General features: G+C 39.4%; 1 protein-coding gene across 1 annotated transcript in view; it reads right to left on the bottom strand.

Annotated features, from left to right (window-relative positions):
* Positions 1 to 18,582, bottom strand: part of CACNA1D (calcium voltage-gated channel subunit alpha1 D) — a 240,186-nt gene that overhangs the window by 138,039 nt on the left and 83,565 nt on the right. Inside the window, exons 3-6 of the mRNA XM_044451181.1 lie at positions 10,572 to 10,711; positions 8,644 to 8,786; positions 3,770 to 3,922; positions 1,702 to 1,898 (exon numbers count right to left, since the gene is read on the bottom strand). Of these exons, the coding sequence (XP_044307116.1) occupies positions 1,702 to 1,898; positions 3,770 to 3,922; positions 8,644 to 8,786; positions 10,572 to 10,711 (633 nt within the window). The remainder of the gene's footprint in view (positions 1 to 1,701; positions 1,899 to 3,769; positions 3,923 to 8,643; positions 8,787 to 10,571; positions 10,712 to 18,582) is intronic.

Genomic DNA, 18,582 nt, shown 5'->3' with positions numbered 1-18,582 from the left:
GAAATTCATATGCTTAGTATGAACTCAGCAGTAGAAATAAATTAAGGTTTAAAACTTTTTTATTAAAAAAAACTGGAGACATAATTTAAATTTGCACTGCTAACTATCACGTCTTTATAATGGTTGTGTTTGCATGAACCATCCTGTGAATAAACTATGAAGTGTGGGTTGTACAGATAGCAACTCACAATGTGCCCAATAGATGATTAGATCCACAGTGGGTTGGCCACCCACTTCCTTTGTCCTCTTGAAAGATCCCAAGAGATTCCATGACAAGACCCATCATGTCTCCTCTATCTGCTATGACCTCCTTTGAAGATGCTGCAGATTTTTATCCCTTTCACCATTTCTTTCCACTTTTTGTAATCTTTAGAATATCACTTTAGAGAGTGATAGCCCTCTCCAAATCTGCATATGTTCCTGTCAAAACCCCTGATGGCACTATTAAAAAACCTCATTTGAAAAAGAGACCTCAATTTTAACAGCGGTCAAAATTTTGTGCTTCCTTAAATTCAGTGGCTTGCACCTTTCCACTTTCCCTAGTGCCCAGAGTCTCGAGAACAGTTGGAAAAGCTTGGGGACAGTGGGAACAGTCTGATCCAAAGAAAACAACCTAGAGGATCTTACTGGAAAGTGAATGGTCCACATGCAATCGCTTTTTGCCAGCAAAGCTCCTCTTGCAACTTCATTTCTCACTTGACAGCTTTCAACTATCAAATGAGAAATGCAGCAACAAATTAGGTATCTGTAGCCTTGCTCTGTCAATAACCATTAATGGCATGTTCTTGCGCTGACACCACCCAGAGTACTAATGAGACAAGTCTACACATTTGGGAGAGCTGGAGTTGTATATCTCTGCAACTCTGAAAATCTAACCAAAATAATTTTTAAAATCCCCCAAACATTTAAAGAAATCTTGGACATATACACAAAAATTATGGCAAACCAATGGCAGTCATTCCAATGTGCCACTTGGGCTCTCTGAAAGACTATCAGTGGCTGTCACTTCAGAGATGGTGCAAAACAACCTCCAAAATAAAAAGGGGTAAAATAGAAAACATGCCACAAGACCATAAACAAGGTCACGGTTAAAGTGACAAGTTTGGTAAGGTTGGCAAGAAGTTTTTGCTCTTCATGCTGAGGGACTTGTTCACCACTTCCCTGTATCTAAGATAGGGTTGGGTGACTTGTTTTTGACAACAAGACAATGCTTTGTAGGTACAACGTCCATAAAACAAGCCATGGGTTGCAGAGTGGCTTGTTTCCCAGAAATAAGTATTTTCATTATACTTCATAAGTTCCATGTCTGCCAAACTCTAAAGAACGAACTCCATCTGACAGCATGCTGATATGGAACTGCAAATAAAAAGAATAATGTAAAAATGCTAAATGTGGCTTTATAAAAATCACAATACTGGAAATATATGCACAACATGTTATTTGAAAGCATATAAACACAAGATTCAAATTGTTCACGTGAAATTTGCTTTAACATAAACAACAGAACACATTTCAGTGTGACCTGTTAATTGGAGGAATCCGGGAAAATCCTGTACCTGGAAAAACAACTCAAGTGTGTTCAATTCAGTGGAGCAGTCACAGAGGCTTATGTGAATGGCAGAATACATCGAGACAGAGCAGCTTTCCTTTACACATGGTTTACTGTTTCCAAATACATGAAAAGGGTTTCTAGTTACTTACCCAATAGAGCACATCAGTCCAGCCTTCCATGGTTATACACTGGAACACAGTTAACATTGCATAGCCAAAATTATCAAAGTTGGTTATGCCTCCATTTGGTCCAGGCCAACCACCCTTACATTCAGTGCCATTCATGAAACACTGACGTCCACTCCCTGAGAATGCACAAGGTGCAGGATCATCTTCCGCTAAGATCTCTAAAAATGGATCGAAGACATATCAGAGTGAGACATCTTCAACAACTCACTTTAAGAAAGACATCCTAGTGATCACAACCTTCCAGAATGCTCATATATGTGCAATAACTGAACATTAAAGCTTGACCCAGAAAGACTTTGAGGACAAGTTCACACAGGCTGTTTTCCCTGCATTTGAGCAGCCATGACATTTCATCAGCCTTGTAAGGGGTCCTCAGTCCTGGGCAAATGTTAATGTTAGCTCAACTGTACATGAATGCAGTCAATTACTGTAATTTCTGTAATTGTATCAGCTCGGCAAAATCCAGAAATTATTGCCAACTTTGCTGAACATGTATCTGTTTATTGGGTCTAAACCTGGTAGATGCACAGTTCAACATCTATTGAATTATAGGAACAATTTAAACAGCAGTTTTAGGGCCAATTCAAGCAATACACAGAACTGGTACAGTACCACAACCTTAGTGTGAAATGGAACAACATTATATAAACAATCATAATACATTGTGCGATAAAGGGTCATAAAATATGCCCCTGTCCAATCTAACAAAATGAATATAAGTTGACCAGCATCTCTCAATGAAGAACAGTGCCCAGTGTATAAATGGTTTCATTCCTTTGACTTGAATTTGCCAAGCTTATACATTTCCTCCTGCCTAAACAGCTCCAGCTATCATGGTGTATTTGCAAAGGAGGCTCATCTCAACGGGCCTTCTAGTCAGAATACAACAGCTGGGAAAAGACCCTGCGCAGGGTACCATGGCATGGTATCCTGTTTGTGCAATACTCTTTCCATTAACATGCAACTGGCATCGGCTTAGACTTCTCATACAACACAGTTTAATATATTGCACATCTTCTTATACAATATCACAGTACTATGTATTAGTGACACCCAACATCTAAGGCAGTAGATTTCACTTTTCTATTGAACCTACGAGAATGATTCAAAGAGCTGTTCTGTGAAACGTGAATAATATGAATGAATTTTGAATAGGTTTGAAATTATCAGCTTCCTAGTTAGTGTAAATTTAGTTTACTGTAGTTGCTGCCTAGATCTGCTGAGTCACACTAGTGTTTAGATTTGGGATGCCCTACAACATTTCTAGTTCACCCGTGTTTCTATAAATTATCTGTTTATTGCCACCTATGCTTGGCAACAGGAAGTTGTAGAAAGCCTATGCTATGATTAAATCCTGACTAATTAGCTACAATTTTGTAAAACAATTATCAGGGTATTAACATGCGGTCAGCATAAGAAAGTTGTAACTTCCCTGTAATATTGGAAATCAGGCTGAGTTCATAACTGAAATGAAACAAGAAAGGTGGCAGTGAAACTGATGCATATTTCTACCTTCCTAGCATGAAGTAGGTACCCTTGAATTCTTAGATCTTATGAATGGTGATACATATACGTTCCATTTTGCATCTTACACCAAAACTCAAGAGTACCATTTTTTTCTCCTTCTGTATAATCTGCAATCCAGTTTTGACTACTTTTTGTTTCATTTTATGTAATTTTCATAGATTTCTATACAACCCAATAGCAGAAGCTGTCTGAGCTGTTCGTAAAGTTAATATTAAGTTTTATATTATGCTTCTATTTTAAGTTTACAACTACTATATAAATCCATACTTAAAGCCAGTCGCAATGTAAACATCTAAAAAATACAATAACACATTTAAATCCTGAAGAACTAAGAATGCCTTGGATTAATTCTGAATTCTTAAAAAGAAGTCAATATTAACTAAGATTTCCAAGATCTTTAATAGGATTGATGCATGGAAGGGGGATGGCCATTTTTTTTCAAGCCTTGATTTAAGATGCAACAATTCTGTTCCAGTTATATAGTAACAGTTTCTTCACTTACCTGAATCTTCAAAGAAACATGATTTGTGCATTTTTCCAATAAAAAGTTCCAATCCTATAATGGCATAGATTATGATTACAAACAATACCAAAAGGGCAATATGGAGCAAGGGTACCATGGCTTTTATAATGGAGTTCAGGACAACCTGTAAACCTGTAACAAACAAAATGTACACAGAGAAAAACTGATATATTTCATTTTAGAGCCATGTAATTAGAAATAGATAATACATGAGGGCAAACAGAAGGTCATTATCTTGGGGGAAAAGCAAAAATCTAACCTTGGTTGTCTCAGCTCACACATTTTTGGAAATATTGTCAAAGGGAAGAGCTGTTTCAGAAAGTCCTTAAAGCTTAGTGCTCTTAAAATGCAGAGCTCTGATTCAGAACTCCATCCAAATATGCTTGCTCTTATGTAAGAAATTAACAAGTGGTCCTGCAAATGCTGAGATGTATCCTCAGTTCTTAAGAGGAATGGCCTTGTTCAGTATCCAGGAGCAATGGTCCAGCCTGAAATAGTACCTTGTACTCCTGTTCAGAGCTGTGGGACCAGGTGAGGGTTGAAGAGAGGGAAAGAAAAGGGACAGTTCTTTTTGTTTCCTAATCCCCTGAAGCCCTTCCTTGCTGTGTTAAAAGGATCAGATATTGCACCATTATTATGCAGGATCCAGATAATACCCTGGAAAATCATGGTTTGCCAGACTAGACAATACCAGACTAGGTATTAAGAAGTTTCTGAGGCTTTAAGAATGCATCACAAGACTACTCTCATCTGGTAGCCCAGGACCTGAATATTTTATAACTATACAGTGAGTGTTTGAAGGATAAGAAATAGCAAATCTTTTCTTCTTTCTTTTTCTGAAACATTCCTGTATACTACTGCAGAAAGGAAATTCAACCTAATGGCACACCTTCCCCCCAACTTCCCACATGCAACCACCTGTCCAGAATGCTTGTTTTTGTAAGCTTGAGCAGGTTAATTTCATCCATTTCCCTACATCAAGCTTGTATTTTTCCCTCTCTTAACTGACACCTCAGCAGTTCATACATCCCAAAGCTCACAGGATATTAGCAAGCCATTTTGTGGGATTTAGAAATGCTGTTATAACCATGTTATAAATAACACTATTTACAGATTTTTTATAGTAAAAGCATTTCTAAGTGATATAAAATAAGTCATAATTCAGAGGACTTATTAGCAAAGATATATTTTCAGTAGTCCTTGGCTTGGTTAGCACACAATGAGTAATTAATGGTTAATTAATTTAGGACACATTCTATGTATGTGTAAACAGAAAAGTTTTCTGTCTAAACTTGCATAGGACTGTGTCTTTAATATCTGTCTGGGCCAAGCTGGAAGGAGCAAGTGCACTGCCCACTCACTAGCTCTGCTTGATGTCTAGGTTCAGAATAAAAGCCAGGAGTGCCCAGTTCCTAGACTGTTCAGCATAGCATGTGACCTGGAACTCTAGCTTGTTGAGGGGGAAACACCCTAAGAACTAGCAGCAAGCCATGGATCAAAACACTGGCTTGTTCCTCCCTCAACAATCCAGAGTTCCAGGTTCATATGTTCAACAGCAAAGTTTCTTGAGGTGTTTTCTAAACCAGATGCAAAGTGGTGAGTGAACAGAAAAGAATGTACATGCATTCCTGCAGAGCCCCAACAACCCATAGGTTGTCATTACACACAAACTGAGCATCTACATAATTTGTAGTGGCAGAAATGCCCATTACCTTTTCCTTGTCAGAAACCTTGTATACTTCTGAGTATCTAGAGAGCCCCCGAGTATGTAGAAACCACATAAGCCTTTTTTCAGAGACCCCAAAACTAATACACACACAGCTATCCAAGTTAAAAGAAATGATTCGCGGAAGACTGGCACCTGGCATTTATATATAATTTTAGATAACCGGAAGGAATTACAATCCTGCAAAATTTGGAACTCCACACACATGCGCTCAGCCTGCCACCCCTAGACTACTTGAATGCTGGTGAGGTTCTTGTCCCTGGCATTATACAAAACTGTTTGAATGAGCATTAGGTACAGTGCTTGTGAGCACAATGATACAACAAGCTGCTCTTTTAAAACATTATGTTATCATGTAATATATCTTTAAGATAAGCAGCCAGCTCTTGGTTGGCTTGAGAGAAGTGCACACACAAAATTAGAGGTATCTGTCTGCCAGCAGTGAGAGTTTTGCATCTGACCAAAAGGCTTTCTCCCAACTCGTGGCTTATTTCCAGCAATTGCTTGATCCTCCATTCAAGTAATTTTGCTAAATCTGTACCAATTACCATCATTTCCATGGCAACAGATTATGGTCTAATAAACACAGCATTATGACCTTGCTTCTGGATCAAATGTTAAATGCAAGAGATGAGCGGGAGAGAGGCTTCATTCAATCCAAAGCATCATCCAAAAAAGGCAGTGATGAATGGCAATGATACAGAAAGGATTATATGCAAATCCACTTGTCATTTTCCTGAACTGCTTGCTTTACTAGCCTTCCCAGTTTTAGCAGTCCATCTTTCCTTCTTTAGAGCAATGGTTTGCACACTATTTCCCCAGGATTCCTGTGGGCTCCTTAGAAGCTTATGAGGCTTGGATATCTTGTTTGCAGAAAGCACAAATGATCAACAAAATGTCCACTAATACCAATCTTTCCTTGCATGACAGAGACAAAGCAAGGCAGTATTTGGTGACTTCTGTGGTGCAACCTCACTTCACGAATATGGATGCCTGTACCAGCCATCAGGATCAATCGTCATCACCTGATTACTAAGCACATTTCCTCCCTTGCACCTTGGAATCTGCTATGTTGCCAATAGTTGTGGAAGATGCACAGGGCCCCGGCAGATAGATATTGATAGATATAGTTCCCAGAAGCTAGAAAGTTTGAAAGCAACTGGTACAGAAGTGTGACACAACATCAGGGGTAAGAAACCTTCTGGGCCCTGTGGCTACAACCAGGAATTTGAGAGACTGTCCCAGGCACTACCACAAAACATATACGCTGCAGAGAAAAGTATCAACCTGCAACCCCCTTCCTTTTCTGCTTTTCCCAAGGCACTCTTATGATCAGCTAGCTATAGGCCCTCACTTTGCAGTGATTCAAGTATCCAGGGAGACTTTGTTATTTGTTAAAGAATGGGTATTAAAAGCAGGAAGGGTAAGGCAGTTATATAGGAACCCAGAAAGATATTCTACGGCACCCTTTATCCACAAGTGCCATATTATCTGCTCTGTGCTAAACTGTTATCAAAGTTAATGGGAGTAATAAGGACAGCTCTAAAGTGACCCATAGATCGATGTGATCATATTTCACTTATTTGATTTCCTGATGGAATAATTCCACTGACACCACAGAGCCATAGAAAATCATATTAAGTGCATGACTGTCACCAAAACCAGCAACCATGTGTTTAGCTCTGTCTGTCCCTTTTCCAGGTTCTAGAGCAACTTATCCATGTTTCCACACAATCCAGCAGTAGCAGCCAACGATGTGGAGCAAACAGCAAAGAAAGCATAGAATACTCTGATGTCAGAACTGAGAGGTTTTACTAAACAGTAAAGACAGGACTATGCATGCAAAAGACGTTTTCGGAAGCAACTGCCTTGTTAAAGTATCATGCCATGTGACACCTAATTCATAGATTAGGGCGGCTTTCCCTACCCTGACACCTTCCAGATGTATTGGATTAAGCCTCTAATCATTGTATTGATGAGAAAGCCATGGAGAAGAAAGGCTTTGGAGTTTGCCTGGCACCCAGCACCAGGCAGTGCTAGTACCCCTCAATATGCCTTAAGGAAAAAGGGCTCAGCTCAGACTGCTAGGTTGAGCTTGGCAATCAGAAGGAATTCTTTGATCTGCAAGAGAGAGTGTCATTCTGGGTGGGGGGGAGGTGTTCTGCAGGCAGTGTGTGTGCAGCAGTCTGCCTTCACAAGGACAGAGCAGGAACTCAAGTCCAGCAGCTCCAGCTCTGTTACTAGAACGTTCCTGTCGAACCTTTGAAGGGGGCTGTATGTGCGCATACATGTATATGCTCTGGAGCTGTGTGCATGCTCTAGGTTTGCATTTGTTCACACTGGTGCTTTTCTTCCTGTGTGTCCATGCTCTGGGGTGTGCTTATGTTTTGGGGTTTGTGTGTCTTTATGCATGAGTGTGTATGCTCTAGGGTGTGTGCGTGGGGGCTTCAGGATGTGACTGAAGGGCATGGCTGTGTGTATGTGTGATGGACAGCTTATATGCTTTTCAAAGTTCCTGCTGGCTTCTCAAGGGACATAATCATCATCCTTTTCACAGGCAAACGGAATCCCACACTTTACACTAAGCAATCCAGTCTTCTTGTGAGACAGGCATAATCTAGAATTTTGTAAAGTGCTGCTTCTGAATGGGCATGTTCTGCTGGATTCTTTGTGATAGCTTTATAAAGGCATGAAGTTTTGGATGCACTTAGAACGTGTTCCTGTGTTTCAAAGTTGGTTTTCCTGTGTGGCTCTGAGAATATTACATCTTATGCTGATTATTATCCTTATCATTGTTATTACAGCTGTCTAGTTTCTCTCCTCCTACTCATCATTTTAGAGTCACTTGACTCTCTGTGGAATAGGAGCTGTTGCTAGAAAAGGAAATTGTGGGTCCAAAGGGGAACTTTGTGAGGCTGAGGGACTTCCCTACCAAACCTTCTTGGCATGTTTTGGGGCTCAGTTTTCTCTTTCTGGGGTATGGTTTGCTGACTGCTGGGATTCAAAGACCAGTGCGCTTCTTGTGACCCTTTGGTTCTGCCTCTCATAACCTTCTAACCTGCATTCCACCCACCATTCAGACTTGTCACTTGCTCCCCCTGCATAAAATAATTAGAAATTAACTTACTGGGCACTCCTGATACAAGCCGGAGAGGTCGCAACACACGAAAGGCTCTTAGGGCTTTTACATCAAAACCACCTGGTTTACCACCCGAATGGCTACCACCTTCTGCTTCTTTGGTTAATTGTTCCAAAATTACACTAAACAATCTGATAAACAAGAAATAAGAGATTCCATCATCCATTTTGGCAAGAAATAATTAACTTTAAAAAATCCTCACTTAAGATTAAAGTCAGAAAACCCCATCAATTGTTAATCTGAAACATGTATTTATGTATCACATTATAAAAGGGAAATAATACAATGGCAAAAAACCTTTCATCTGTTTCAAGGAGTGTTTAAAGTTGTTCACACTGTTCATTCTGATAATACTGTAAAATTTATCACCAGAAGGCATCAGATTTTACACTAATACCAAATGCAGAGGAATCACCATCTCCCAGTACGTTACTTAATACTAGAACCACGTACATGGAGTTATACCACAGTGAAATTCACAAAGATATATGACTGCTACTCACCTGTTGCCAATGGCCTGATAGTTCCCAAACACAAAAAGTAAATCATATTGACTCAAATCAGAAGTCAGCACAATATGGCTTGTTAAGTCAGAATTCAATACAATATTCCTAATTTAAAATCTTTGCAAAATGTTAATTGAAAAGAATCACACATGTTTGAACTTGCTTTTTAAAAAGTTCCTTGCTAGTAAACATTGGACCACTGATCAATTTGCAGTAGAATATTACGAGACCCTTTCTACACTAACTCCCTCCCAACAGTAATCATTGGCTGTTTATCCTCGATCCCTAATATACACCTTTACATTTCTTGTTGAACTGAACAGTCTCCAAAAATGCTGAGGATGCTTGTTTTCTTTTTCCTATCAAGATTATATTTATTACATTGATATTCTTCCTTTTTCCTTTAACAAGAACCCAAGGTGGCTTACATGGTGGTCTTCCACCTCATTTCATCCTTTTTACTTTGCACATTTCCCCCCAAATTAACACATGAGGGGTTCCCCTTGCCTTTCTCTGGGGAAAGAAACCTCAGTGCCAGGGTGATACAGTGGTTAAGAGGACTGGACTTGGACTCAGGTGATTCAAGTTCCAGCCCCTGGTCAGCCATGGAACTCACTGGGTGACTTTGGTCTGTCACAGACTCTCAGCCCAACCTACCCCACAAGGTTGTTGTTTTGAAGATAAGATTGAGAATACGAGAATTACATTGAGTTCTTTGAGAGGAAAAAAGGCAAGATATAATAAAGAAATATGCTGCAGTTTGCACCTGAGAATTTACATACACCCCATTTTCTGCATGAAAAAATCTCTAAAAAACATTCATATAAATGTTTCTAGCTGATGCCCTAGTGGGGAAACAATGGCAAAATATTCACTGGGGCTATTAGGACAATTTAACAATTCACTGTAGGTTACCAATGGTGAGGCTGCAGTTCATATGTGCATGGTGAGGCATTCATAGTGTGAATGCCTTTTTGCATACGAAACTACCATTTAGAGGTTCTCATTTCATGTGAAGCCAGCAAATGTAGGTGAGGCAAGAGTTAAACAACCTGACGTGTGGGGTATATCAGAGTTGACAACCCTTTCATAACTCACACTTGCCAGGTTCACATGACACAACAGCACCCAAGCAGGGATTGTATATTTAATGTTGAATCCATGGGAACTGCAGTTTATCACTGGCTAAGTAATACACAATGAGCTGCAGTGTATCATCTATATCTGATCACTGTATCAATAACATTTTCAGACAGTGTGTATGGGGGGATCTGCCTATGAGGAAAGCACTCAAGTATTTAACAACACTGAAACTGGTAATTCATTGATTCACTAGTTTAGTAATAAGCGCATAAGACAAAGAAACATGTTTAGTATGTTCATTTCTTGGAAAATTAATATCAAACTTACCCTACAATTACTATTACAAAATCCAGTAAATTCCATCCATTTCTAACATATGCATTGGGATGTAATAATAATCCATATGCTATAATCTTCAAAAATGTTTCAATTGTAAAAATGATCAGGAAGGCATATTCTACTTTTTCCTGAAACACACAAGAAATCAAGAAGCTGTCATTAATCGATCCAGATATTGCATTTATTCAAAACATTTGTGGATTGTCTCTTCAACTTAAAGTACCTATCAATCAATAATAAGACACTTAAAATATCCATTTAAGTTTAGATCATTACTGATTATCCAGAGAACCACTATTCTGGATTCAGCAACACCAACATATATACATTAAGTAAACAGTTAATCAGTTGAAAGGTGGTAAAATAACATATGCGTTTTAGTAGCATTATAACACTGTTAGCACAAGCAACTTTTTATCTAAATTACAGATATATAAGTAAATACCAACTGTATTACTGCATGATCCTAAACACTGCAGAAGAAAGAGCCTGTGCTTTACATTGCAATTGCATTTATCTTTGCCCAGCTCACCAGTCTCCAGATAGTAAAGGCACTGCTCAGGATTAAAACCTGCTTTTCTTTCATACAAGGGCAAGATGAGCCTAAGAGCAGCACTACGGGTATAATGTCACAAAACATGACACCGCATCAGTGCTGTAGCACTATCATGACAAAGTGTGAAGAGATATAACAGCACAAATATTATAGCCCCCCTGTAAGATTCCTTTTTCTCAAGACGAATTAACTGCCTGTTCCAGCACTCTGGTTCAAACACAGACGTCTCCCAGCCATAGGGCTTACAGGTGCATTTCAGCAGGAAAGGACTCAAATTTTTATGCACACCAGTCTGAAATGAATTGAGGAAGAAGCAGTACATGAGTCCACATAGGCATACACAGAATTCTGAGCCAGACATGGTTCTTGGGTCAGTAAGCATAGAGATAAACAGAGTATTTCACTGGAAACAGCCAAGAACTAATACAAAAGAATATATTGTAGCAGTGGTGAGAATCAAAGGAAGAGTTTAGTTTGCTCATCTGATTAGTTCTTCATACAGTTACATGTCCCATTCTGCAAGCCATGTTACAAAGAGCAAATGATCAAAACTGAGAGAAGTTATGCCTCATTTTGGTTTCTCCTCTCCTGAAATTCTAGTTTTTCACTGTAGGATTTTTTTCCCCTGAGGACATCATTTTACTCCCTGTGATAAACCTGGTGCAGTATGGACTTGTATTTGTAGGCCTACACTTTTGAACTTGCTGATTCAGAAGGTACAGTACCATAATAACCATTCTCCTAGTCTGTTTCCCTCCCTCAAAACACTTCCTTTTTTACTAACTGAACTCAAAAATTATTGGCATAACTGTTGCATTTATGTAAATGTAATGAAACAGAGACATCCAACTCAATTAAATTAAAGCACTTTATTCCCTCTTCTGATAGAATAATACAACATGGACAAAGTCAGCGGCCTGAGTGTGCAGAACTTTATTTATCAGTTGGATCAGGATTCACACAACTAAACTCACAAAACTTTGTGGCACTGGCATGATTTGTGCAGAATTGGCTGATCTGCATACCACAGTAATTTCCACAAATTGTGACTTGTTCCAATTTGCATAAATTTCATTACTACCTTAAAAGAAAAAGGAAAAGCGGAGACTGAGGTCCATCCTACACACAAGGTCAATGAGCAGGCTCAGCTTCCACAACAGCAAACTGAATCCCAGCATATGCATTGGGGTTGAGATTCAGGTTAGGATTAGCACTGGGAAATCCTAGGTAACTGAGGTCCTGGACAAGGGGCTCAACTGGGCAGAAAGAGTGACCAGTCAACAAGAACAACCTGTACAGGAGAGAAGCACTGGGACCAGGGCAACAAAACCTGAATAAAGACAGGTTGCCCTGGAAATAGCCTAGTCTGAGCAAAGAAATACAGCACCCAAAAGAACACGCTAAGGGCTTCCTTTATGCATGTTAACTGAATGTGTAGTGATTAAACCTGGATTTGGGGGCTGGGGTTAAGCTTCAGGTAAGTTAAGGCTGGGATAACCTGGGTTCCAGTGCATGTCCAGGACCTGGAAATACTCTTGATTATGCAAAAAGAGTGAACACCCTGAGTGCTACCTTTGCATTTTCTGCATGTATGAAGATTATATTTTAGTTTTAGGGTTAATATACAATTCAGGTTTGCTTAGAAAGTATGGGCCCTTGTGTATGTTCATGGGCCTAGAAATAACTTAGACTGGGCTAATGAAGTGAGTGGTGACAAGTAAAATCACAGAGAGCACAGGCATGCTGGAGGTGCACAAACAGCTACAGTTTATTCAGACTTCAGAACAATTACTTGCCTGTGACGTAGCCAGAGAAAGTCTGACTACAAGAATGTGGGATACAGGGGGAGGGCTTTGATAAAGTTGCAGTCAGTACAGAGCTGGAGAAGGGTTGGGAAGATCATGTGCTCCCAAAAGGCTTATCCCATAAAAATGAAAAAGAAAAGAATAGAGAGGGTTTAGATAAAGAATGCACTAGGAACTTGCACAATGAGGAAAGATGATCTCTGTCCATACAGATTCTGATATTTCTATATTTATCTATTTATAAACTCAGCACCACACAGAAAATTGGTTAGGTTACAATAGTTTCTTTCTTACAGCAAAGCACCAGGCAGAGGAAATGCAACAACTACATTAAAACCTTTTCTTAACAAGCTGTCAATCAGGATTAGTAGATGTATCTCTTTGTTTTTGTGTAAATAAACTGCCCTGGCAGCTCCTAATCAGGGATCACCAGACTGTGACGGCTTTTATCTGGTTGAAAAAGTACATTGGGCGGGAAGTCTTGTTTTCTTTGCAGGAATGGAGCCGGCTTAAACTTGCCAAGAAAATGGTGGTGCATTAAATTAGTTTTAACCCTGATCAACAAGAACAGTCAGAGTGCTGCCTTGGTGCATGTCTTCTGAATGAATGTAGGCGTTTTAGGGCTCAGGATATGGTGACAGGAAGGAAAACCTTGGTCTGTCGAGAACCCTGGAGCTGTGTTCATTTGGGCAAGCATAATGAGCAGTCAACAAGCACATCCTGGGTGTTGCCTTTGTGCAGTGCATCCTTGAATGTGTGAGTTATCCCCAGGTGTTAGGAATAAGGTCAAGCTTCAAGTTAGTGTTGGGGTTCTGGATCCCTGTGCAATGGAAATAGGATAGACTGGGCAAAGTACCCTGCATGTTGCCTTTATCCATATTGATGGAATGTATAGGAAATATACTTTCATTTGGGATTTAGGGTAGGTTTATAGTTAGGAAAACCTGGGTCCTGTGCATAACCAGCCTGAAATAGCCTTGAATGGACAAAAAGAGTGAGTGATCAACAAGAACTCCCTGAATGCTGCCTCTGTGCTTGCTGTTTGAGTTTAAGCTGCAAGTTAGGTTTAGGCAAACCTGGGTTCTATGGCATGTCCACAAGCCTGGAAATGACTTAGCTTTGGGAAGGAAATAAAAAGTGCTCTTGAAAAGGATCCTAGAGCTGGGCTGAAGGTTAACCTTTGACGGAAGATTCCTCAGCTAAACAGGCTGGAGGGTTCAGACAGGGTTTTGCCTGTGATGGAAGCCCGCCAGACATTCTTTTCTGAGGAAACCTTGGAAAGAAGAATTTCACCAGTAGGAAAAGTTTTTCTTTACTTGACAGAGTGTTATCTTTCCCCTTTATTTTTCTCTTTCCAATAAACAGACATCATTACGATTATCTTCCTTTTCTGCTCAAGGCACAGCCTTACAGAAAGATGCCCAGAGGACAAGACCACTGATGCTACAGTTCTCCAAGTATCTATCAGGCTGTTGTTCCCAGGGCAGAAGGAACAACAGAAGCTGTTTTTACTTTTATGCCTCCTGGAATTACATTTTTAGACTGGTTGCTGAGACCATCTCTGCTTGCTGCGGGTGGGTACAGGAGCCCACAGGCTGTGGGATCCAGTGGATGCATGGTTTCGCCCCTCCCCTGCTTACATCTTCATCCCTCCTCTTCTTCCCCTTACCAAGGTCAGTGTGCCAACCTCACCAGCGGAAACTACTGAGGAGTTTTCTAAGCAGCTTGGAGATGGAAGAAGCTTAGTGAGTGAGAGGCCTAGAGACAGATCTCTCCCTGCAAGGTTGTAGCTCTGTCTACAGCCTTAATAATGGAATCTGCAGAACCTCAGTAGCTGTCCAGGGCAGCTTTTGGAGAAATTCACAACAGTGCCTTTGGGTTAAAGAGGCATATTAGGAGCTAGGTGAAACATGATGTAAGTGGTCAATGAATATTACATTGTTATGTATTCATTTTAATTATATTTATGAGTTATTTACATAAAATAACTTTCTAGGTAATGGACAGCACACACAGTGAAAAGTGCAAGTCTTCATATAAAGTACAAGATTACTTTCTTGTATGCTTGTTGGGAAGGTATGTTTTCTCCCAGCATCTAAAGCTCAGATGAGTGTGCTTAATTTGTAGTGATTGGGAATAAATAAACAATGCATATAAATGATCACTGCAGACAAGCCTTGATTGGGACAGGGACATGGTGCTGGTGGGGACAGAGAGAAAACACTTTCCCCCCCATACTGATTTCTGGAATGAAACCATACAGGTGCAACATGGGTACATGCAAGCATGTTTTGTTGCCTTCTGGGCAAACAACACCTTGGGAGGACCAATGCCCAATGGAGGAAGAGTGCAATGGGCTATTCATTCATCACAGTGTTCCTGACCCTAGATATCTCCCAGTTGCTTTCTAAATCAAGCTATAGTGAATCTCCCACATTATGTCAAGTTTGACCTACAACAGAAAACTGTGCAAACACACACACACACACACACACACACACACACACACACCCCTACCCCTGGTTTACACATAACAAGAAGCCACTATGAGAAAATGTCCTAATGGGGGAAGCTGGGCACCATTCTCAATATTTAGGGTATAACAGGGGTACACAGTAACTTCCCATTATTTGTAAACCTGGTGATGGTGGTTGGTTGAGGTGGTTGACAAGCCATCCACAATCCTAAAACAGGCAAGGGCTATGGGTAATTTGTCAACCACCCTGACCAACCACCCCTACCCCTGGTTTACACATAACAAGAAGCCACTATGAGAAAATGTCCTAATGGGGGAAGCTGGGCACCATTCTCAATATTTAGGGTATAACAGGGGTACACAGTAACTTCCCATTATTTGTAAACCTGGTGATGGTGGTTGGTTGAGGTGGTTGACAAGCCATCCACAATCCTAAAACAGGCAAGGGCTATGGGTAATTTGTCAACCACCCTGACCAACCACCCTCACTGAGTGCTCATGTAATGAGAAGCTGCAACAGGCCCCACTGTGGGCCAAGGCTTAAGGATTAATTTAGAGTAAGCATCAGCATGACACACTGAAAGGAAGCAATCTTCCAAAAAGCAACCCTCCTATATTACGAATGATTATCTATGTAGGAGCTGTTATCTTTGCCTCCTTCTCCACTTTCCAGCCCTATTCTTCAACTAATCCTATTCTTTCATAGGGATAAAAAGTGTGGGGTGGGAGGGAATCAGTATCCTGAGCAAGCTTGCTAACTGCTGGTAACTTCTGTGAAATCACTCCTATCATAAGACATCTTCAAACACCCCGTACTTCAGTATTTATTTATTTAAAACTTTATATGCCATCCTATATGTAAGACATCTCAGGACAGCTTACAATATTAAAATCAGAATACACTAAAACAATCAAATGCAATAAAATAAAACAGTAACCAATAAAAATAAACAAATTAAATCAAAAGCGACTGTTAAAAGCGTTAAAATGCCATCAAGTGCCAGTGCCATCAAAATTGTTACACCAACCAATGCATACTGACAGCTGGAAAGTTCCAGAAAGTCAGTATGCATCATGAATGAGGAGTATGCACATCAAGAGCACATGCCCAGGTGCTAAGTGAGTCTCACAAAACCCCCAAGTTTTTGTATCAAGCCAAGAGAAGAAATGCTATTGAACTAAGTCTATAGATTAAATGTTCTTACCCCACTGTCTACAGTGTAGTTTTAAAAATTGCCAGAAGATATTAACGCCTCATTTTCATAGCAGAGGTGCTTCCTTCTTACAAGCAAATCAGCTTAGCAGAAAGCAAGTTCTTGGTAAGAAATCTTTATTTCCCCAGGCAGATGGTGCACATTAGTCATCATTTATCTTTGTATTTTCAGGATCTTCAAAGAAAATATATAAAGCCATTGCTACAGGAAATACACACTGAAAGTGTGTTAAGAAGTTTCACCAAAAAAGTAGTTTTGAAATAAATTACAGCTCACTTGCAAAACTCTTTAAATTAGTATATTGTATCTATTTTTAAAAAACAACCCTGTCCTTCTAATTTTTTGTGCTGCATGAACATATTAGACCTGGATTAAATTGCCACTTCAGGGGAAAAAATGTTCAACCAACTCCATAGAATCAAAGATGGAAACTCCATGAGATGAATAATTCACATAAGGAAAGAAGTTCACCTTTTAAACTGTCTTATGCCAACTGGTGGGAAAAAAAAACAGAGAAGAAAATAAATATCCCTGTGATTGGTTGCATTTCTAAGTTTAATAAAAAATACTCTGTTTTAAAAATCAAAACAGTTAGCTGCAAGCATCTGAGCAATATCTGACAATGCTGGACTCTCTTCCAAGAGAAATAATTCAACGGATACTTCACTGAGTGTACAGGTCCCCAATGTATATTGAATTTGAGCTAATGTTTAGTTTTGTCTTACAAAATACTCATAAACATATGCTACAAGAGTGAATAGGTTTGCTACTGTGTATTGTTACTTTGTATTCTAATCACTTTGATTTTTGGCTGTAAGCTAAGCCGCAATAAGAATGTATAAATTTTACAAAGCATCTTCTGAAGCAACAGCATTATAGTATGCAGTACAGTATGCAGAAATGTTTCAACTCCTCTAATTTTTATGTATTGTATTGTTATTTATTTGTTGTTGTTGGAATAACAACAAGGCTTATGTGAATGGGGCGGCATACAAGAACCCCAAATAAATAAATGACTACCATCCTACTATGATTATATGGCAACAGCCCATGTGAAATACTTCCATCATTATGTAACAAAATGATAACGATGCTTTTTTTTCTTTTTACAAGAATCATGCCATTTCCAAAACCATCAGTCTTATATGAATTTTCTGGGAAGTTTAAGGGGTAGCAACGTTCCAAATCCCTTTTTTAGATATTATAATTATGTCAAGGATGAAATAAGCACTATTGAGGAATAGTATGTTTAACTCCAAGCTGCCCAATCTTAGTGACTTTGCTAGAATGTACCAAGGGGTCCATTATTTATGTCATAATGTTGTTATTATATGCTGTCAAGTTGTTTCTGATTTAATGTGATCCTACAAATGAAAGCGCTATGAAATGTCCTATCCATGGCAGCTCTTCTGAGTTCAAGGCTGTGTCTTTTTTATGGAGTCAATCCATCTCATATTTTGTCTTTCTTCTCTTCTGCCTTCATTCCCTAGCACGATTATCTTCTCCACTGAATTTTACCTTTCCATGATGTGTCCAAAATATGACAACCTCAGTTTTCATTTTTGTTTGTAGGGAAGATCTGGATGGAATATTGTAAAATACATGGCTGAAACTGGTACCACTGGCAATGTTCACTATCAAATGTGAATCTGGGCAGGGTCTTGGGACAGGTTTTTCCCTTTATAAAAATGCTCAAATTTGTAAGATAAAAGAATCTTAAAAAAATAAAATTGGGCACCACTCATAAGTAAGTGTTCATGAAAGGGGGGAGGGGGAGTGTGGAATGTAGATCTGCCCTTCCTGGAAAAACTAAATGTTTGGGAAAGTGCAAAAAAAAAAAAAGAAAAAGAAAAAAAAAAAAAGGAAAGCAGTGAAAACTGTCAGGGCAATACTTAAAAACTGGAAGATCAAACTCCTAGGGAGAAGTCATACTAACAACCCCCTTTCA

Source organism: Varanus komodoensis, unplaced genomic scaffold, assembly GCF_004798865.1.
Source record: "Varanus komodoensis strain SLA01 unplaced genomic scaffold, ASM479886v1 scaffold6_2, whole genome shotgun sequence".
Classification (NCBI taxonomy): Eukaryota; Metazoa; Chordata; class Lepidosauria; order Squamata; family Varanidae; genus Varanus; species Varanus komodoensis.
The sequence above is the reverse complement of the archived record's forward strand: the minus strand, read 5'-3'. Positions and strand labels throughout refer to the sequence as shown.